Raw genomic sequence first — 22877 nt, forward strand, 5'->3', positions numbered from 1 at the left:
TTTAGTAGGTAGATTATTCTTATAAGTTTTTTACCTTGTATTAATTAATTTATTTGCTAATTCATTTACTCATTCATCATAAGCTTCATTCTTTGAGAGTAGCCTGTCCATATTTAGCAAAGAGCTAAGCTCTCAAAAGCTCTCATTCAAACATTTCCATCTCTCTCTGAAAGATGCTACACTGGTCATAGGAATATTATCAGGACACTAAAGCCTAAACTTGCCACTGATTACTTTTGTAAGCTAGGAATTGAAGTTTAATTTAGGTGTGTGTACTCTGCTTGTACATTGTTCTTTACTAGAGCATTAAATAGATTCCTAAAATGTAAATTTAAGTCTAACACATCCTCAGTTGGCAGTGAGAGGACTTAAGTACTTAAAAAAGTGCAATTACCTCACTGTTGTGACATTATAACTTTACCATGAACATAAAACTGCAGCTGTTGCACTGCAAATCCACAAGAAATAAAACCTTCACAACTTTGTGATGCAGCTTTGCTAACTGCCTCAACTTAGCCTCACAGGAGGGGGTGATGTTGGCCCTCATTGTGTAAACACAGGCTATATGCTGTTTAGCTAATGTGTGTGTCTGTGTGCATCAGACTGTTTGTGTCAAGTTATGGATATAGGATTAAGCCAGTGTGTGTTGGTTTACATTCTTCTCTCTGTCTGATCCACAGCAGGGGCCTACTATCCTGCCCAGCCTCAGTTCACTCCCTCGGTGCAGGCAGCACCCGTCATTATGAATCCTGCCCCTCAACAGCAGCAACCGCCACCTCAGCCTCCCCAACACATCCCCACCAAACGGGAACGTAAACAGGTACTATTCACTATTCTACCTAATTGAACACAGGACAGTGTGGCTTTGAGAATTCATATCTGCTTCAGAGTTTCCATATTACCTGCTGATGAGAATCAACCACTAGTGGTGTTAAACAAATGTTCCCCTAAAATGGAAATTTTCTTATCAACCCTATTTGAACAAGATCTGTTTATCAGGGCAGGTCAGGTATTTAAACTTGTACTATTATTTTATGTTAATTCCATCTGAATACATCACATCTGTGTCTGTACTCATAAGAACATTTCAGCCTCAAACAGCTACAGTGAGATAAAGTCAAGGTTCCTATGATAATGTTAGACCTATCTGCACATACATCTCAGTCATATTGCAGACTAAGAGCAACATTTTTGGCTCTTGAATGATGGAAAAAAGTTTGGTAACTGCTGTGTACTGTATTTTGTGATAATGCTCACCCTTATCTGTTTGCTACAACTTGCACAATCACCTGAACAGTGAGGAGTATAGAAGATAAATTTAGGATGTGTGTTATAAAGTATTCTTTCTGAATACAGCTATTGACAACTCGCCCTCAAGCCAGTCTTAACACAGTTGAAGTTTGTCTACATTTTGTCGTTCTCTACGTCGCACAGCTATAGCTGCATGTCAGCCTTCCTCTAAAATATGAAGAGAGGCCACTAGCTAAGGCACTTAACTGAAATATCAATTACAAAATTGATGCAAATATTCCCATCATTCTGTTATGGAACCCAATACCATGCTCACCAGCTACTTTTGTTATATCCAAGTAAAAAATGCTTGAAGCTGACACATACCATACTTATGAATTCCACCTGGGAAGTGGGAACTCAAAGGAGCACATGAAGGCAACATGTCTTTTATTCAAGATCAACATACAGTTTTGTGTATGGGGGCAATTTAACTGAGATTAAAAAAAACTGGACTTCTAGATGCACAATTGTTTGACTTCAGAACCTGTATGTACTATACTGTACAATCTGCTTTCACTAAATGAATTAATGAGAGCTCCAAACAGAACAGATGTCAACTTCTGTTGTTTTAGAGAAGGCTGGCACAGTGCTGCACGAGTTAACTGACCATATGGTATTCAAACAAACTTCACCATTATTTCCTCTCACAGGAGGGTTTATAGTTATTTATAAAGTTGTGTATTTTGAACAATATTCCTTAAACATTTTTAGGGACAGAGAAATTAATACTAAGTCTTTACATAAACTGGCCAAAATGTATGATGGGATTCATTCAAGAAGCAGAAGTAAGTAAAAATTATTTATGTAGCACCTTTCTAGATTCACAATAAAGATTCAAAACTAACAATTCAAAACTAATGATAGCCAACATGTATCCATGTTACCAAATAGGACACATGTATGATTTTCTGAGTGCTGCGACTTGAGAGAGAAAGAAGTTGATTGGAGTCAGTGTAGGTAAAATGTGAAAAATGAATGTTTTGTTGTTACATTACAGTCATCTGATATTAGATTAATACCGTTTTCCATAGCAATCAAACAACCCAATGGTTTTCAGATAATATAGCTTAGCTAAAAGGTGTGTTGCAATCTCTCTAAAGATGATTCTAGACTCATTCTTGAGTCTGGACATGGAGTTCAGTTTACTGAGTGAAATAGATAGTTGTCATCTTGACCTTAACTTGGTGTGCTGTAAGACTAAGCTGCTGTAAGACATATTCTCCAGTTCTACAGTATGTCTAGTGTTTCCTCTCCTCTCTAAGATGGCCCTCGCCTGGTATGTGGTAGCTCGCTGTGAACTGTAGCCCCAGTTTGTGCCTCTCAGTAATCCTCGTTTTTACATTTGAGACTTCTGCAGTCTTGGTTACATTCCAGTCCAAAGACTGCAGGAGAAAGTGACACACTGAATCTCCTTGATCATCATGTATAATGCATCACCAGAACTAAAACTGGGACTGTTTTATTATCAGCGTCATTTATCTATTTTTTCTAGTATTTTATTATATTGACATATGTAGAAGAGTGTATGTTAGAGTAACAGTGTTTTCTTTCAGGAAAACATTGGCATATGTGCTGAGTCATCAGGTACTAAAGCTTCATGTAAAACTGATGATTACATGAGAGGCACAAAGCAGAGATACTGCATGTGAATAGGATTACAGTATTTGGGGACTGTATTTGCATGGTTTTTCCTCTTGCTACGTTCATCAGCTGTCAGTGTCTTGAAACTAGATGTCTGGTTTGAATTTTTCATCAGGTTGTGTTGGTTTGTGGTTAATTTTTTGCCTGACTGACCAAAGTTTGTTTCACTTAAACATTTCTCTCTGTTTGTCTTCCTTTGTTTAAACTTAAATATATGTTGTGTTGAAAAAATGACGGCATCATTTTTACTTTGTATTCCTATATAAAACCGTTTATACGTTAAAGCTTAGTGTTGTATGAATCCATTCATGTATCACTAGTCTTGATTTGACTAAGATTGCTGTTAGCATGAAGCTCGGGTCTTTTGCCATGAGACTTGCGTGATGTCTGGGTTCCTCTCACTGGGGAACTTGGCTGCTTATCAGTGACTGTGGTCGCTTGGGATGGACTTTGGCCCTTTCTCATGTGGGTCATCGGAGAAATTACAGCACAAATCTGATTGAGTGAGTGATGTTAGTGCTTCAGACATGAGACAGTTGCGTGTGCATAAGCTCACCACAAGCTTTGCATTCTTGGTTTTTGAGAGTGATGCATTTAAAGAGAGCAGGTAGAGATTTAGTGTCCTCTAAATGACACCTCAGCAGAAGCAAACCTTCCATTTACAGAAATGTGTGTGTTGAACTGAAATTTTTTTTTCCAAGTACATAAAGGTGCACAACTTTTGTGTGTGTCTGAACTTTCTTCATTTTAAAATGAGTATTTTCTGTCTTGTAACAGTCATGTTTTGGAGATGGGTGTTTCACAACTGCCACCATCTACCTGGTGACATGCAATTTTCCTTTTTTTCCCTACTTTCATAGTCCCTTGCTCTCCCTCTCGCTGTGTGTCAAAGAGAAAAGCCAGAGGGGAGGGGGGTGAAGGACATGTCAGCACATAGCTCAGCTCCACGTGGCCACTGGTCTCCTCCCCCTTCTGAGCCGGAAGGGCTAACCAGGCAGCCTTCCTCTGCTGCTGTGCCCCCCCCCCCCCACCTCCCCTCCTCCTGTGCTGGTTTCCTTTTGCTCTCAGAAGGGGTGAGCTTGAAAAAAAAAAAAAAATCTGAAGAGCGACTTGAGTGTGCAGGATGACAGAGCAGAGAGAGAGAATGAGGACGAGGGGGAGTTACTTCTGCTAGCTGAAGCTCATTTGATAACGATAACTTTTTTTTCTCCCCTGGAAACCCTCCCATTCCCCCCCTACCCTGCCCCTCCTTCCCTCTCCGGCCCCTTTAACTGTCTGTTAGTTTCTGTGGGCGGGGGTGGGGGGGGCGCATTCCAATACCATAGCTTTACAAGGCCAGTCACTTTATCCTTTTTTTCCCTCCTCCCTGTTCTGTTCAGCGTATGAGAGAGGGAGAGAGTGAGTCAAGTTGCTAGCTAGCTTACTGACAGTCAGGCCCAGCCCTGCTCTGTCCTGTTCCGCCGGCGTGTAGCTCTCTACCTCAGCCTGGATGTGTGTCAGTTAAACTGAGGTAAAAATACGCTGGCTACGTCCACCTACCGTTCTGCTTTGTGGGGTTTAAAGTCCAGCCCCGAGCCCGCTGGGACGACTACTCCAGCCCCAGGATGAGAGAGGCCCACTAGGGTTTGTATAATGCTCCAGGAGAGTAGCTGCCAACGGACTGAACCAGGTAAAGTTCAGTAGCTGCAAGCAAATATTGTTCTTAAAGTCAAAAGTAGACAGAGAAGCAACAGCGTTGTATGAGCTCTGTGTGAACTTTTACAGTTTAATCCAAGTCCAGTGACTGTGTGCGTCACTTTATTTAGCAGCATTCTGGTTTGTACCAGTTTCATGACAGCTCTAGCTTCCTACTGTAAGTATATAAGAGTATGAGTGAGAGAAAAAAAAAAAGAGTGCTGAATAGAAAACACGTGTTTGCAATGTATGGGGCACTCCTTGTGAATGAGTGATCAGATTTTCACTCTTGTTTTCTCCCTTCTTTACAGCAGCAGAGCAGTGTTATGTGTGTACACAGGAAAGTTATCTGTTGTCAAGTCTGATTGTGCTTTGCCTGCATGAGTGTCAGGCATTTTCACAACAACCTAAGCCAGCCGTGGAATTCGGTTGACAATTTGGTTTAAAGCTGGTTAACTTGATTCACAGTCAGTCAGACGGATTTACTGGTGACTGAGAGGCTGAAACACGTTCAGTTGTGCGGCGTAGGAATTTGCATGGCAGTTAGTGTTTGGATTTGGTGTGCCTCCGTGTTCAGAATGTGAGAAATGTAGCTTTCATTGAATGAGAGGCAGCTAGCGAGTCGTAGCGAGAGGGGAGGATGCAGAAAGGGCTGACGACTGTAGGTGTTGCATCATGGGAAGGCAACTTTTCTCTTCAATACAGCTGTCCTCACCCTGGAACATTAACCTTTCTCCTTCCTCTTCTTCAACCTGTTTTATTTTATCCTACAAGTTTTTCTATCACACAAAGATTATTTTCTCTGTCCTTTCTGTCCTCACTTGCTCCACGTACTTCTTTACATGACAGCTGATCTCCTCCTTTTCCTCCACAGATCAGAATAAGAGACCCAAACCAAGGAGGTCGAGACATTACAGAGGAGATTATGTCAGGGGGCCGTAGTGGCTCTACCCCAACCCCACCACAGGTGAGCTATCATGATACGATCCCATGCCAACACTGCTAAGACAGCAGCCATGCTAACACACTTTACTGTCACACTCACAGTTTAGACAGCCATTTCAAAGTCTAGTTACATTGCTTGCAAAAAATATAGAACTTGCAGAACTGTGATTAGGTAAATGCAACTGGAGTGAACATCTGTGATTTACCAACACTCATAAAATTCAGTTTAGACACCCAAAAATGCAGTTAATTAGGTTTAGTGGTTCACCAAGATGTGTTCAATGCTTGTTTGCATCAAGTCTTTCTTTCTTGTAGTTTCTAAAGTCTAGATGTCTGCTTACTTCATTACAACACTTACATATATGTTTAAAAGAATTTATACGCCTGTGCTGTCCATATTAATAATTCATGGGGAATCCTATAGGCTGCTGGATCTCATGTGTCGCACTACAACCTGTCAAAATCAAACTGATATATGATTCGCTCTTGGAGTTCTGACAGGTGGCTGAGTTTATCGACTAGACGCTAACGTGGAAAACCTCATGGCTGAAAAGAGTGTTGTCCTCACTATTAAGGTCATACCTCATTTTTTGTGTGTGTATGTCTTCCAACAGACAGCCATATCTGGATCAGAAAGTACAGCAGTGGCTCAGGCCAACGGTGAGAGTGTCACAGCTGCAGCCACACCAGCACTGGTTAGACCAGGTGAGCGCCACATCACACAAAGATATAAGCGCAGTCTCAGCCAGGGCACCTCCTCTGGCTGCACTGACTAAGCCACTATGCTGATAAGCATGAAATGTACTGAATACAAAAGTCAAGGCAATTGGGAGAAGAAATTACTCACTTGCAAGTAAAGTTTTTCTTTTTTATTGGTGTACAGATACCCGTACAGAGACAAATAATGCAGTTTTCATATTAAAGGTATTGAAAGGTTCTTTTGTGCTGCATATCTGGGTTGATATAGAATAAATATGTTAGCTCATTTACATATTAATACTAATTTTGGCTTTTCATAAGTCTTAAATCCAACTACATGAGCAGTATTCTCAAAGCTTCTTATTTTGATGTTAAAATATTCCCAGCTGATGGATTCCTCTCTTAATTCACTGCTAAGAGGATGGGTGGGGATGATCCTGTTGCTATGTGTGATGTTTCATGAATTTACAGCTTACTTGCTGCGGTAATTGGTCAACAAGGGAACAAATCTAATTAATAAAACAAGCCCATGTTTCATGAGTTTATATGCTGTAATAATTAGATAATGTGATTATAAAGGTATTATGAATTACAGCCTGCAGGTACAGATACTCTGACCAAGTGATATCACACAGCAGCCTCTGGACAATAGGGGAGTCATGAGTTAAACCTGGACAATATCAAGTATATTGTAGCTTCCATCAACCACATGTGCTGATGAAAGGTAATACAGCAGCAACAAAACCAAGTTGTTTGGTGTAGCTTGTGGTTATATCCACAGGTAATATCACTGCATAAGAAGTTCTACTCAAAATACTCTCACATTTAATGCTGTTTACTGTGGTTTAAAGCTCAGTGTCACAAAACTTATCGCCCCCAGTAACCACTTTAACTGTTCATGGTTTATCCGATACAATGTGATCAAAGCTGATTCAGTTCCAGCTTTTTTTTTTCAGGAAGTGGATGTCTTGAATTAGGTATGTGGCAAGGGAATGTAGAAGAGGGCTGGGACGCACATCAGAAAACTGATAATCGGTTAATATTTAACTCCTATTAGGGGGTTTAAAAGTTTGGTCTGACACAGAAATAATATTTTATTTCTCCTAAATCAGCCTTTTTGAAGCTACAGCTCTCTTAGATGTATTGTGAATGTGATTCCAGGTCTATAAGTGAATTGTCAGCAATCTTAATAAAATTTCTTTTCTAACTTTTGACCCTTTAGATGACAGAGGGAAACCTTCGCCTCCTCCTCTGTCAAAGACCCCTGAACTCACTAAGGGTGACCCCATCCCCACAGAGGCTTCCTCCTCTGACACGAACACTAAGCCCCCTGCACCCCCTCTACTATCACAAGCAGAATCAGAGGACACCCCTCCCAACACTATTTCCACCCTTGCACCCAGCGCTGCTGTTGCAGACGTGATGGATTCTCCCTCACCTCCCAGGGAATCCACTCCACCTCCCCAATCAGCGCCTGAGGTGCCTGCCTACCCTGCACCCCTCCCTGACCCTGTCCCCACCTCTGCTGCACAGGACAAAACAGACAAGAAAGCCACAGAGGCAAAGGAGGAGGAGGTAAAAGAGGAGGAGAGTAAAGCAGAGGAGGCAGCTGCCTCTTTGGACACACCCCTCGCTCCTTCCTCCACCTCTAACGGTGTGGCGGAGGGGGAGCCAGAAAGGTTGTCGGTCATGTTGCCACCCGGCCACCTGGAGGCCCCTCTGGAGTCTCCCATTGCACAGCCCGAGGAGCTCCGCCTCCCCAACGGTCTGCCGCTGCCAGCCCCGCAAGACCCAGAGGCCCCCGCTGTCAGCACGACAGAACGTGATGATAGCCCCATAGCTGAGCCTGATGTTACACAGACCTCCACAGCCATCACTCAGGCAGCGCCTACACCGGACATCCAAGCCACACCTGCACCTGTTGACCAGTCTGCATCCGCACCTGTTGTCCAAGAGGTTCCCGCAGAACCAGTCGCCCAGGCAGCACCTCCCCAGCCCGAGGTCCAAGAGACAGTTCCTCCAGTCGACCTGGACGTCAAGGAAGATACCCCAGTGCCCCAATCCGACGCCAAGGAAGAGACGCCATCTCCAGCAGAGGCGGTTTCCATAGCTGAGAGCGCCCCAGAAACAGTTCCCACTCCTCCTGCTCCTGTAGCAGAGGAGAGGGAGGACACCCCTCCTCCCCAGACGGTCGCCCCTGCCCTTGTAGAAACTACTATGCAAGGTCAGTCACTTACCACTCATATACGTATTTGATTTGTTTCCTCCCGAATTCCTGCAAGTTGTGATAAACCTTGCATCATGTCTTATGGTTTAGAATTAAAGTCTCCATCGTCGACTTTGTCAAGACTCTTTTGTCAGATATTTTTGGATTTATCTGTGGCTGACTGTGTTTGTCTTCTTCTCTGTAGCTGCTGTGTCAGTGCCAAAGAAAAAGAGGAAGATGAAGGAACTGAACAAAAAGGAGGCAGTGGGAGACCTTCTGGATGCCTTTAAAGAGGTGTGTGTGTGTGTGCATTAATGTATGTATTCATTCATTTCCATGCCATCCTACCTGTTTTAATGAGTCTGCGGTTGCTACATGCTGTGACACTGGCAAGGACAGAAACTCCTTAACTCAGTGTGATATGAACCAACCATTCATCATCACAGTCCAGTGAGATAAGAGACATCAGTGTTACTGATATTTTTACCCATATTTTCCTCCAGGAGCAGGTAGTGGCTCCACCAGAACCTGAACCGGCCCCAGCACCAGAGACCCAGCCCCCTGCTGCTTCCCCTCCTGCCCCAGAGGAGGCAGACCTGACCTGGGAGGACAAGGAAGACAAGCTGGATGCCGAGAACATCCAGCCAGATCCTCACTCGCCGACAGCCACCGACAAGAAGTACCAATACAAAGAGGGTGGGTCTCTGAACCTTGATACCTTTCAGTGCCTTACACTGGCAATTCAGTTTGAACAATGACCTTATCTCTCTCACATTCATGAGCTGGCGGTATGTCAAGGTGACGAGGTTGGTTTGCGTGACTGAAAATCAGGGAGAGGCATTTTGCATGATTGTGGGTCTGTTCAGTGGAAAAGGAGAGTAATGTAATTGCAAGACGTAATATTTGAACAGTATGCCACAGGATGATGTGACAGGTGACACTTTGAAAAAATCAAACAGCAGAAACAGAACTGAACGGTACATCCTGCCTTCAAAATGAAAGCAAAGAGTTAATAATTTCAGCAGCTCTTTCTGAATTTATTCATCTGTCCATTTTTTTCATTCATTTTTCAGCCTGGTATCTGCCACCTGGTGGACATTTTGATTTATCTACAGACATACTGACCCAGGATCATAAGGCTGCAATCAGACCAAATACTGTACTACAGCGCTGGGGTCTGCGGTGGTGGGGGTGTGTTGTTTTAGGTACCAGTGAGACAATGAAATACAATCCAGGAAGTCGAGTTTGAGTTACAGATTAATGCATTTAAGGACTCATCAGAAGCCAAAACACTGCACAGCAGTTTATAAAACTAACAGACAAGATTTTATAACTTTGGTCTCAGTGATCTTGAGGTACACAGTTGCACACAGCAATGAAAAAGTAATCCACCAGGAATGTGCGCTTGGATGTATGTGACTGGCCAACGTAGCATGACGTCGAGTTGTGCTCCGGCAAAAGTTGAGTCATGTTCAACTTTTTTTGCCGGATGGCCGCTGCAGTTTTTTGCTGAGCCCTATGCGGTTCCCACTCCCGCAGTATAAACACACTGCCCCCATTCAAATGAATGGGATGGCTGCTACATTGCCGGATTTGGTCTGAGGCCTTACTCTCCTCCAGTCTGCAGTACTCCTCAGCCATGTAGGGAAGGAGCAGTGCTTTCTTTGACACGTGTTCTTGCTTGATTCTAACTGAGTTGACACTGAGGGGAAAGTGTTGTGAGATGTATTCAATAACAGAACATTCTCGTCATTTTCTGATAATTTTTATTTTTATCCCTGTTTCAGAACAATGGAAGCCAATCAACATGGAGGAGAAGAAGAAATATGACAGGGAGTTCCTTCTGGGTTTCCAGTTCAGCTCAGCCAGCATGAACAAGCCCGAGGGTCTACCAGCCATCAGTGATGTTGTCCTGGACAAGGTGCAGCCACTCACCCTTAAGACACGACCATATATTTGGTCGTGAATCTATTCTATTGCGCACATCTTTTTTTTTTTTTTTTCTCTGTTAATATTTTCTTCTTGTTTGCCATTCTGTGAGTCAGTAACTTATTTCTGCTAGGTTTTTCATTACCATAGGAACAGTGATGGGATGTAATTGAAGAGCTTGTCACTAGAAACATGGATAGACATGATGGCAGCATCACATCTTTAAGAGTCTGAGATCTTGTTTCACTTACTTTTCGTGATCATCCGTCTCTCCATTCAGGCTAATAAGACCCCTCTGCGCCAACTTGACCCAAGTCGTCTACCAGGGATGAACTGTGGCCCTGATTTCACACCCTCCTTCGCCAACCTTGGCAGGTCTGGCATGGGAGGAGGAGGCAGAGGACCAGTAAGTTAACATTTTGTTAATGTGATCCAGCGCTCCACACTTCCTCGTAGCCCTGGAATTAAACAATGTTGGCTGAAATCGTTCTGTCCTCTAATTGTCCCTCGTCTCTATCTCCCCAGCCTCCAGGTATGGGCATGGGTGTCGGCGGTCCGCGTCGCTCTCAGCAGATGCAGAGGAAAGAGCCTAGGAAAATCATCACCAGCATGTCACTCAGTGATGACGTGCAGCTGAACAAGGCGGAGAAAGCATGGAAGCCTTCAGCGAAGAAAGCCGTTCGCAACCGCGCAGGAGAGGAGTCAGGGGAGGATTCAGAGCAAATTAAGACCCAGGAGCTGTTTAAACGGGTTCGCAGCATCCTCAACAAACTGACCCCCCAAAAGTTTCAACAGCTAATGAAACAGGTTACGGAACTGACTATTGACACTGAGGAGAGGTTGAAAGGAGTCATAGACCTCACCTTTGAAAAGGCCATCTCCGAGCCAGACTTTTCGGTGGCCTATGCCAACATGTGCCGCTGCCTTATGGGGGTAAGTGATGCCACACACAATCTAGGAATATGTGTAGAATACAGTAAACCTGAATGTTTACTTTGGGCTGTTGGGATTTAGATTTTCTTTGATATAGTGTGTTAAATGTCAAACTAAGTAAGTAAATTGTATTTCTCACTACATAATCATGTTTCAAACTACAAATAATTTTAAGGTTTATGGAGACTAAATGCACTCGAGCCAAAGTTTACATTTGACATAGTTTGTGTTTCAAAAAATAATGTGAATTATGATCTCCGGGCAATAAGTGTTTTTTGGGTCGGTTATCATCTGTGTTTGTCTGTTTTAACATCTTGAGTTCTGCATCATGAATAATAGCCACATTAGGTCACAAGAAATGCCCACTAATTGAATCAGCTATATCTCTTGTATGGCTGATTGATTATCAGAACTAGCCTGTTCAATCTTATCACTGCTGGGGTCCTTCACCACGAGGTAATAAAAGCTGGGTATTTGATAAAGTTGATTGATTACAGTACTACATCTAGACCAATCACAGATATGTTGCCAGCATCATGGACTGAAGGAAATGACAGCTTTAGGCTGCTGAAAGAACATAAGTGTCATGTTCTGAAATGTTCTAAATTAAGCCTGTATTTTGTTTTTGATGGAGATATTCAGACTTAGGTATTGAGCAGAAAACTGTATGAATGAGGGAAAATGGTTCAATGAAGAAACCATGTTTCTATGGTTCATTTATAATTCAGATTAGGTCTTCACCTCACAAATCTTTTTGAATAGATAACCTGGGGGCAATAAGGTGACAGGTGATAAAAGAAGGAATAAAATGGTTGGTGTTGGTTTTTCTGTCTTGTCACTGTGGGTAGCAAACAGACACCACTGACAGGCTCCAGTGATAACCTTAATTTAGTGCCACGTGTCTGGGCCACTGATCTAAGTGACGGGATTGAGGAACTGAGGAGCCACTTACACTATATAACCCTGCACCCTGATTTTTCCAACTCTTTGCTTATACACATTTTCTCTGTTCTTTTCAGCTTAAAGTCCAAACCACAGATAAGCCGGGAGTCACTGTGAATTTCCGCAAGCTGCTACTAAACCGATGCCAGAAGGAGTTTGAGAAGGACAAGGACGATGACGAGATCTTCGAGAAGAAGCAGAAAGAGATGGAGGCTGCTGCAGGGGTATAGTACTGCCTCATAAGATAGTACTTTTTTGAATAAAAACATTCATGTTGAAGGTTTGGTCTGTGGTTAGAAGTTTGAGGGTATATTTTGGGAGGAAGGCACAATGTTAGAATTTCCTAATCATATATTCACATTACAATTTGTGGTAAGCCAACCTGCCTTCCTCTTAAATTTTCTCCTCTTCATCCACTTCACATGTGATGTCATTTCCCTGACAGGAGGAGGAGAAGCAGCGGCTCCATGAGGAGCTAGAAGAGTGCAAAGACAAGGCGAGGAGGCGCTCACTGGGTAATATCAAGTTCATCGGTGAACTGTTCAAGCTCAAGATGCTCACAGAGGTCATCATGCATGACTGCATTGTAAAGCTGCTTAAAAACCATGACGAAGAGTCCCTGGAGTGCCTGTGTAGACTGTTGTCCACCATTGGCAAGGACCTAGACTTTGAGAAGGCCAAGGTACAAAAGCTTTGTGACAGATGCACACATAAATCTAATAAATTAGTAGTTTCAATGCATCAGCTTGCAAATGTAGTGACTTGGATTCATAGAGACATACTCTCACTAAACTGTTTTTGTCTTTAGCCTCGTATGGACCAGTACTTCAATCAGATGGAGAAAATAATAAAGGAGAGGAAGACCACCTCCAGGATCCGCTTCATGTTGCAGGATGTGCTGGACCTCCGACGGGTAAATCAAATACGCAAACATGCAGTTTGCTACTTTACATGGCTTGGAGAATTTTAGCGTTCTCTGACAACTCAAGGAAAGCAGTTGCAATAGAGTTACAGCAGAGCCAACCAGACCACATGAAATAGTTGACAGCGGTCCAAAGCTGGTTGACGGGAGCAACCGGACAGCCGTCACTGCCAAGCCTTGTTGTCAAAATGTCTGGATAAAAATGATCAAAACCATATCAGTGCTCCAGGGTTTTAATAATTTCATTCCTTTTGCATGGGCATGTTTAGCTCGTTATTTAATACCCCTTGTGGTGCTCATTTGTGCTTTTTGTCTTTTAGCACTTAGAGGAAATGTCCATGTTAGTTTCTGTTTATGCGTGACTGTGTTTCAGACTACGTCTACAATAAGTCGCCTAAATCGAGCACACATCGTTGGCCTTCTGTGCTCACTAGCTGACATTTTGCTCTTGTTTTGGTCCCCCCCTCTGTGCGCAGAGAACTTCTCTAAACCGACCTTAAAACATGAGTATAGAGGCAAGTTGTTCTCACATGCCACATGCCTTATTGTCGGACGTAGTCTGAGACGGTTTGTGGTGCCACTTGCAGCCCCAGAGACGCCCACACTGGTCCTTTAGCCCTGGCCTGTGCGAGTCTTAAAGGGGCTAAGAAAAAAATGTCTTCCTCAGCTCTTTAATGCAGGGCAGCTCCTAAACACAGAGCTGCTCTGTGCCATAAGCTGAGACAACGACTCCATCTCTCTCAGTAGCATGTTAATTCAGCCTGCTTTTGGCTGTCTTTCAATAGTTCATTGAAGAGTATCTAGTGTAAGCATTTGTCTGTCTTGTGGTGATTATCCTTTTTTTTTTTTTTTTTTTTTTGGTTCCACCATCTTATTTCAGAGCTAAAGCCAGTTCTTTCTAGTGGTGCTGAGGCTTATTTCTCTGAAGGAATGCTGCAGTCCTGTAGTTAGGCTCCCAGTCCCGCCCACACAGTGTTAAAAAACCTGCTGTCTTCAGTGTTTTTACAAGCCAAAATCAGCTGCTCCAAGTCAGCAAATTGGCCCAATTTAACAGCTAAACACATATCCCTTGCTATTTCCTTTCTAGGCAAACATGAGCAGAGTTAAAGAGTCACTACAAAGTTGATCTCTCAATCACTTTGGATTCTAGTCTCTCTTATGCAAGCTTTGTTTCGTTAGGCAAAACAAGAAATACCTGAGAACACTTCACTTGGTGTAATTTGTCTCCAGAACCTGCTTGTTAGGTTTTAAAAGTTAACGCCTTTTTTCTTAGGCAGAGAAGTTATTTACTCCTAATACTATGCTCTACTTGAAAGAAAATATGTGTTTCAAAATCATAAACTCCCTGTGAAGACAAAATATGCCAAAAGTGGAACCGTCAGCAAATTATTTTGTCATACTGTGCACCTATTGCCCTGTACTCACCATTTCTCCCCCCACCCCATCCCAGAATAACTGGGTGCCCAGGCGAGGCGACCAGGGCCCCAAGACTATTGACCAGATCCACAAAGAGGCTGAGCTGGAGGAGCACAGGGAGCACATGAAGGTGCAGCAAGCCCTCATCTCCAAGAAGGAGTCAGGTGGCGGTCCAGGAGGCAGGATGGGTGGTGGAGGAGGTCCTGGGGGTCGTGGGGGGCCTCACACCCCAGGCCGTGGTGCTCCTCCCCAAGATGAGGGCTGGAATACAGTGCCCATCTCCAAGAACCGACCTATTGACACATCACGCCTTAGCAAAATCACAAAGGTAGGAGAGAGAGGCTCCTTTTTATCTGGTGCTGGTACACATCATAGTTCATCATTACACACATTATATCTGCTAACGCCAACTTTCATGTTTTGCCAGGATTTAGCTGTATGTTACTAATAATTGTATTCTCACACTTTTACCAACTACTCTCACATCACAACATGTAAACATTTTCATCACTTAAGCTGTAATAGAACACGAGACACTTCCATTTAGGTTTCCTGTTTGTAATTTTACCCGGTTGTTTAGTTTTAACCAACAGTCTCTTCTTTTCAGACCCCTGTTCTCGACTTCAACAATCAGTTGCTCGCTCCAGGAGGTAAAGGCACATGGGGGAGCTGGGGAAAGGGTAGCAGTGGCGGTACCAGCACCAAACCTGCAGATTCTGGTAGGTTTCACAGACAATTTGGGCATACGTTTGATATATATCTAGTTTAGCACCTCAGAGCTGAAACTCAGCATGTGCAACGTGTGTATTTTCCTTCCCAGGTTCAGAGTCAGGCGGCCGTCCAGCCACCAGCACTTTGAACAGGTTCTCAGCCTTGCAGCAGCCTTCGAGCTCTTCACTGGACTCAGATAGAAGAGTTCCTCAGAGGTGATTAGCAGATATAACTTCTAATACTGCATTTCTTTTGCTGTACATCTTAACATGCAATGCATTCTTAGATAAAAACATTTTCTACTGATCATTTTTGTTGTGTACTGAGCGGTGTCCACCCAAAAAAATAGCTTGAAGCTCACCGTGGCTTCCCCTGGCTCTGCTCTCCCTCTGTCCCTCTACAGAAACAGCTCGAGTCGAGAACGCAGCGACCGCTTCGACCGCTCCGATCGTGGCTTCGACCGACGGGACGACCGTGATCGAAACCGGCTGCAGGTCACCAAGCGCAGCTTCAGCCGGGAGAAGGAGGAGAGGAGTCGGGAGAGAGAGCAACGCGGGTCAGCAGATCCAGTCCGCAGAGTTGCAAGCATGACGGACGACAGAGACAGAGGCAGCAGAGAGCGAGCCAGGAGCAAAGAGAATGGTAGGTGACTTATATTCACACACAACAAACTGTGGAGATGATATTTGTACTTGCTTGTTTGAAATGTAGCTAATACAAATTCATTTTTCTAGCATTGGTATTTTATTTAGCTCTTGTGTTGTGTGTGTGTGTGTGAACAGTGAAGCGGGAGACCGTTGCCACCCCTCCACCTCCGCAGACACCCACCAAGCCTGCCTTGACCGAGGAAGAGCTGGACAAGAAGTCCACAGCCATCATTGAGGAGTACCTCCATATCAACGACATGAAGGTTTGCACTGACACTCCTTCCCAAACAGTTATCAATTAAATCCTAATCAAACACTAACAGGAATTACTTCAGCGTGCACATGTTACAAAATCAATCTTGTCATCAACAATGTCAATATTAACACATCTTTAAGAAATATTTCCAGGTTTAAACTAACAACGTACAAACACAAACTCCCCTTTCTCTGTAGTGTTTTTCTCTTTTGCTGCAACAGTTTTGAAGGAAAAGGAATTGTGTAGGACACAACACTGAATTTTAAAGCTCATAGAGAGCTGATTCAAATAGTATGAGACATCTGTCAGCACACACTGACAGCCATTAGAGTCACGCAACGCTAACACTCACTACTGTCTGGGTGTCTCTCTGCCAACAGGAGGCTCTGCAGTGTGTGCAGGAGGTGAACAGCACTCAGCTGCTGTTTGTGTTTGTACGAAACGGGCTTGAGTCGACGCTGGAGCGCAGCACCATCGCCAGAGAGCACATGGGCCTGCTGCTGCACCAGCTCATTAAGACCGGCATCCTCCCAACACAGCAGTACTATAAAGGGTCAGTATGGAGCCCCAGTGGTCATTTAGTTCATGGTAATAAAGCAATATGTTATGTGTAAAATGTTTTTGAATTTAAGAGTAGACCTAGTAAGTAAATATATGTAGGCAAGAGCAAATGTAGTTGGACCAGACTCTACAGAGCATTAAGTGTTGATTAATTTTAAGTTTATAACAGCATGATTTAATCCCACAGGAGAGATGCTGGCAGATTTCAGTATTAACTTGTTAATGATTCTGCTCAAGTGATTTTTAAGCAGTTGCTGTAATAGAGAAATGTATAAATAACTGTGGTCAACCAAAAAAGTCAGTTTCCATATGCTGGTGTCCGTATGGTGCCATGTTTCCTAGTTTTCACATCTACTGAGTAATTTTCTTTATTCTTTAATTCTTGAATAAACTTTAAAGTTGGAGCTCTGTGTGTGTGTGTGTGTGTGTGTGTGTGTGTGTGTCTTCAGGCTTCAGGAAATCCTGGAGGTGGCTGAAGACATGGCAATAGACATCCCCCACATCTGGCTGTACCTGGCAGAACTGATCACTCCCATGCTCCATGAGGGAGGCATTCCCATGGGAGACCTGTTCAGGTTAGTCTCAGGCCTCAGCATTTTAGATATCTGCAAGTGAAGTTAACTCTGTGATTGTTTTTTAATGTGTTCATTTGATGTGTAACCCATGTTGACCTGTTTGCTCTACAGGGAGATTTCAAAGCCTTTGCTCCCTCTGGGCAAAGCCGGAGTCCTGCTAGTCCACATCCTCACTTTACTCTGCAAAGGAATGGTGAGTGAACTGTCTGATATCATGAGTAATGCCATTGATCTGCAACCTATTACATTTTAGGGTGCATTACAGGTTCTTTAAAATTGCTAACTGATATATTTTTGTTCCAGTAGCTAATGTTTTATGCCAATCAGTAGCTTTGAATTCAACCATTTTCATACAGAAACCAGTAGTGTTCTTGGCATGACCAAAAAACCTCTTTGGACATTATTTTACACGAGACACTAAATAAATAAGTAAATGTGAATCAGTGCATGTTACAGTGATGAATGTGATTTGTCAACGTGTTTCTATCCCCTCTAGAGCCATAAAAAGGCGGGCACAATGTGGAGGGAGGCGGGGCTCCGGTGGAAGGACTTCCTGCTTGAGGATGAAGATGTCAACAAGTTTGTGACAGAAAAGGTGTGAGGAGACTCACCAATTCATTTACTGCAATATTCCCAATATATTGAACAACTGTTAATCATCTATTATACTGGCTACTGTATAGTTTTGACTAAAAAAAGTTAGACTTAACACAGACGAAGTAAGTTTGTTGAGTGGTTAGAGATAAAATGAGGATGTGTTGAAAAAGATGAGCAGGAAGTCTGTTTCTGTCTTCATGGTGTTGAGCAGAATGTGGAGTTCACACTGGGCGATGAGTCTGAGAAGAGCAAAAAGAAGGAGCTGAGCTCTGCAGAGCTGACCAAACAGCTGGACAAACTGATCCAGGACAAGGCCGACAACCAGAGGATCTTTGACTGGATTGAGGTTTGAATTGTATTATTTTACTGCCATGATTGTTTACGATTTGGTCCAATTCACATTCTTTACCGGTTAAAGTGAGGCTATGGTCCTGCCTATGTCACGAGAACCAAATGACCTCATTTTAAGTTTTATATTAATTGCTTTGTCTGTAAAAGTAAAAGGTATTTTGTAATAAGTAAATGTAAGACCTAAGTATGCCAGCAAAACAATGCAGGAGAACAACTTTTTTTTTTTTTATCAAAGTCCACATCTGTGTGATGTAATTTGAGTTTTAAGATATCCAGAACAGGCTGTGAAATTCAAGCCAGTACATTTATTTGTCACCTGGGTCAAAAGAGTTTACAACTGCTGCTGGTTTTAATAAAACATGTAATGAGGTTGACTCACAGTAAACATTTTTTACAGGTTCCAGGTTCCCACTTTTTGTTGTTATTTAGCTTTTCTTCTAGCTTTTCTTCTTCTAGCCTCCAGTTTTCTTAAATTTGTCTCTGTGCAGGCCAACCTGGATGAGCAGCAGACCTCCTCCAACATGTTTGTCAGAGCACTGATGACCTGCATCTGTCAGTCAGCAATCATCTGTAAGTCACACCCTGCACATTCCTCATTAAAGACTGTTAATAGTGGACTCAGATGAAGATGTGACAGATTGTTTCTGATCTCTTTCTGTTTGCTGAAATGTATGAATGTGGAAGATATGAAAATAAGTCAGATAATGCCCAGTATAACTGTTAGCCTATCAGGTCTGTCACTGGCTATGCCTTTAGAGTCTTGTTGGATGAAGTTTTCCTGAAATCCCTCCCTGCAGGTGAGAACCCCTACAAGGTGGACGGTGAGCAGATCAAACAGAGGGCTAAGCTGCTGCAGAAATACCTGAAGGATGAGCAGAAGGAGCTGCAGGCTCTCTATGCCCTGCAGGCCCTGATGGTGCAGATGGAGCAACCAGCCAGTGAGTGGCCAAAACAAACCTACTGTTATCCTTTCATTACCATTGATATTTGATGTTAGTCACAACTCTCAGATGTCCTACATTTCAGTTTTCTTCTATGCATTATTTTTACAGAAAAATAATGCATAGAAGAAAATGATCTGATTAATTGTTCTTGGTAAGCTTTTTTGTTTGAAGCTGGTTTTAAGTTTGTTTAAATCATCATAAAATATCTTAGAGACCTCTGGTCATCCTTATTGTGTCAGTCTAAAGTGACTTCACACTACAGATGTGAATATTTTCTGTCTTTCTTCCATCCATCAGATCTGCTGCGGATGTTCTTTGACACGCTTTACGATGAGGACGTGATCAAAGAGGAGGCCTTCTACAAGTGGGAGTCTAGCAAAGACCCCGCCGAGCAGCAGGGCAAGGGCGTGGCCCTCAAGTCCGTCACTGCCTTCTTCACTTGGCTCCGCGAGGCTGAGGACGAGTCCGACAACAGCTAGGGCCTCCGGGGACCGCCGTGGGAACTGGTGGCATTTCAGAAAGGATTCTTGGGGAGAGCGAATGTTCTGTGGATGATTCAGACGAGTCTGAATCAGCAAAATCCTTCTGCATAAACAGAAAAAAAAAGCAAGAAAAAAATTCTTCAACTGGGAGAGATTGTATTATGGATCGAGCGTTCGATCATGTTATTTTTTTGTTTTCTTTTTCGTTTTGGATTTCTCGTTTTTCCTTGCGCAACCGAATGTCTTTTTTGAAGTAAATGAGAATACAGGATTAAATAGAAAGAATAGATATGAGAGAGTATACTGAGAAGCGTTACAAGCCGTGGGAGATAATGCTGTTTCCTTCAGTATTTTTTTGAGGTTTATCTCCTGTTTTCAAATGGCTTTCCCTTGCCACGGCAACACTATCCAAGACACTTTGCTTAATGACAGATTTAAAAAAAAAAACTTTAAGAGGCTGTTCACATCTATATTTTTGATGACTTCATCCTTCATCATGTTGACACGACAAGGCAACATTGTCATGTCACATGTACGGTGTTTGATCTACATGACACGCTTATGTAGACGGCTAGCTTTTTTTCCTCTTCTTTCCGGTGTTGGATGATTGGAGTGTGTGTTTTATAATAAAATAGAAAACTACAAAGAAAAGTGGCGAGAGTTATCTAACGGACATTTCAGACATGAGTTTAAGTAACGGTTGTGGACTCCCAAGGACTTCAAGCAGACTTTATGAGGACGGTGTCACTGAGGAGAGGGGCAATGAACATTGACCATTTTTGCTGCTGGGGGGGTGACAATGCTTCCCTGACGCCCCTCGCCCCACCCCAACACCCCCCTACCTACCCTACAATGTGTCTGTTTAACTTGTTTCCTGCGCTTCAAAAAAGAAACTGGACTGAGAAAGGGAGAACATGAGTGAGGGCACATGGCTGAACCTCCTACAAAACCTGTTGTTGGATTTTTAAAAAGATACATTATCATTATTGAAACTTGAAAAAAAGGTATACAAACAAAAATCCACTTTAATGAAAAAGGACTTTTAAAAAAGTAAAGTTAAAAAAAGTAAAGTTTAACAGTACGAATCCTAAAGTGTTTTCTGCTTCCATGAGTGGAAATGCATTTCAGGAGAGTTCTGTGCATATATGATGAATTGTTTTTTTTTGTTTTGTTTTTTCAAAAAAAAATGCTAATGTAATGCCATGTAATTTTCCCCACTTCTGAAGCAAAGTGGCAGTTTTCCCCTGTATTTATATTTTTCTCTCCTCAGCTGGCAGAAGGTGCTTGCAATTATCCAACCCAAGTCATTGATTACAATTTAATTGAAAATTTGTAAATACTTTTTTGCTTTACTTTATTAAAAAGATATTTAATTAAAGAAATTAATGCCTCTTTTCACGTCCAAAACTGGAAGAGATAATAAAGATTGTTGCAAATAAAACTCCCATACTTGTGCTTTTGTGACGGCAGTTTAGAGGGCAGTTATCCCGTTCAATGTGAAACTCACCTCTATGATCTCGAAAGCCACTTGCACCCAGCAACACCTCTACTGTACATGAACTGTCAGCACAGGATGTAGATCCTGCTCTTCGTGTTCCTCAAACATTCAGAGAATGTACTGTTGAAGTTTTCATTGTGTTTTGTACATGCTACTGTTTTTCCAAAGGCATGGTAGCTTCCGTCGACACATGAAGCCTTGGTGTAGAACCTATAGTTCTATTCCTAGTGTGTGTGTTTGTATTTGGGATGCCTCTGACCTCTTTCTACACAGTCCTATTCCAAGGATGGTCAGATTTTGCAAAAGCTTCCCCTTGCTGCCATCTTGGGCCACCATACTTGTAATGTCACCAAATGTTTACTCGCATTGCATCAATGGCTCTTTGATTTGATGGGAAGAAACACCAAAAATAGAACTTTTAGTCCTCTTACTAGCTTTTTATTGGGCTCTAAGCAGCAGCAGCAGATTGAGTTTACTCAGTTGTCAGACCTCAGCTCTCAGTTGTTTTTTTGTTTTGTTTTTTTTTAATAAAAAATTTGATTTGTCCAATACTTTGGTTTTTGACAAAATGCCTGCAAAACGTAAAGGACCACTGTTTAGGATTTAGTGGCATCTAGTATTGAGGTTGCAGATTGCAACCAACCAAATACACCTCCCCTCCCCTTCCAAGCGTGAACCACAAAAACACAAGAGGCCCTTCTTGATCCAGTGTTTGCTTTGTCCATTTTGGGGTACTGTAGAAACATGCCGCTGCAACATGGCGGCCTCCATGGAATAGGGACCCACTCTCTATGTAGACATAAAGGGCTCATTTTAAGGTAGCGAAAACACAATGATCCTTATTTTCAGGTGATTATACACTAATTAATACGTACATATGAATATTATATTCCATGACTGCCAATTAAATCCCCCTAAATCTTAGACACTGGTTCTTTAATGACATTCCCATAAGCCTCAGCTGTACTGTGTTTAGCGCCAATTAGCAAATGTTAGCATGCTAACATGCTAAACTAAAATGGTGAACATGTTAAACATTATGCCTGCTAAACATCTGTATGTTAGTTAGCTTTGACACTGTTAAGTCTGACAGGGTGAGCACATTAGCATGCTGATGTTAGCATTTAGCTCAAAGCTTAAGTACAGCCTCACAGAGCTGCTAGCATGGCTCTTAATAGTTTGTCTACTCAGAAAAATGCACTTTTCTATGTAGACAAGTTTCTCTGAAAATGAACTATCTTTTATGATCATTGACTGTTGAGCAGACAAGGCCTGTGCTGGTCTGCGGTTGAAGCTATAACTAGCCAATGTACCTCTTTCGAAGCTAGCCTCCAATCCACATATTCTCATAGTGGGTTTCTTTTATTAGCCTCTTAGGAGCTGAAACATTATATTTGGGTTTTCTGTCCATAAACTAGACTGCACAGATATTAGAATATACCGGCTAGTGAGGTAGCCAGCAACTAGAGTCTGAAACTCATGGGAGCTGTAGTTGCTAATATGTATCACTTGGTGCTCAAAGTTCCTGAAGCACAGGACAAACAGCCCATTAAAGTTGTTCAGTCGGGCATGAAGAAGAGGGGTGTGGTCATTGGGAGAAATTATGTAACTGGGCGCACAGCAGACAGTAGAAAAAAGATGTAGAGTCTGTGATG

General features: G+C 42.6%; 1 protein-coding gene and 1 non-coding gene across 8 annotated transcripts in view; both read left to right on the forward strand.

Annotated features, from left to right (window-relative positions):
- The window catches only part of LOC122983374 (eukaryotic translation initiation factor 4 gamma 1-like), a 41021-nt gene extending 18978 nt beyond the window's left edge, over positions 1-22043 (forward strand). For 4 of the 7 annotated variants that reach the window (XM_044353082.1, XM_044353083.1, XM_044353085.1 and 1 more), the window contains 26 exons: positions 681-820; positions 5483-5575; positions 6168-6258; positions 7475-8476; positions 8664-8752; positions 8962-9154; positions 9532-9612; positions 10246-10379; positions 10668-10793; positions 10913-11320; positions 12340-12486; positions 12708-12944; positions 13071-13175; positions 14635-14928; positions 15208-15319; positions 15421-15526; positions 15715-15953; positions 16094-16221; positions 16595-16767; positions 17225-17350; positions 17462-17543; positions 17847-17945; positions 18159-18293; positions 18787-18868; positions 19096-19236; positions 19540-22043. In XM_044353082.1, the coding sequence (XP_044209017.1) occupies positions 681-820; positions 5483-5575; positions 6168-6258; positions 7475-8476; positions 8664-8752; positions 8962-9154; positions 9532-9612; positions 10246-10379; positions 10668-10793; positions 10913-11320; positions 12340-12486; positions 12708-12944; positions 13071-13175; positions 14635-14928; positions 15208-15319; positions 15421-15526; positions 15715-15953; positions 16094-16221; positions 16595-16767; positions 17225-17350; positions 17462-17543; positions 17847-17945; positions 18159-18293; positions 18787-18868; positions 19096-19236; positions 19540-19721 (4745 nt within the window). In that variant the 3' untranslated portion in view covers positions 19722-22043. Of the gene's footprint in view, positions 1-680; positions 821-4329; positions 4604-5482; positions 5576-6167; positions 6259-7474; positions 8477-8663; positions 8753-8961; positions 9155-9531; positions 9613-10245; positions 10380-10667; positions 10794-10912; positions 11321-12339; positions 12487-12707; positions 12945-13070; positions 13176-14634; positions 14929-15207; positions 15320-15420; positions 15527-15714; positions 15954-16093; positions 16222-16594; positions 16768-17224; positions 17351-17461; positions 17544-17846; positions 17946-18158; positions 18294-18786; positions 18869-19095; positions 19237-19539 lie in introns of those variants that run through there. The other 3 variants (XM_044353084.1, XM_044353088.1, XM_044353087.1) reach the window with 2 other exon arrangements.
- On the forward strand, positions 12190-12264 carry LOC122984785. The gene has a single exon (XR_006403998.1). It is a non-coding gene; the product is annotated as a small nucleolar RNA SNORD66 (small nucleolar RNA).
- Positions 22044-22877: the final 834 nt, after the last annotated feature.

This window comes from Thunnus albacares, chromosome 6 (assembly GCF_914725855.1).
Source record: "Thunnus albacares chromosome 6, fThuAlb1.1, whole genome shotgun sequence".
NCBI lineage: Eukaryota > Metazoa > Chordata > Actinopteri > Scombriformes > Scombridae > Thunnus > Thunnus albacares.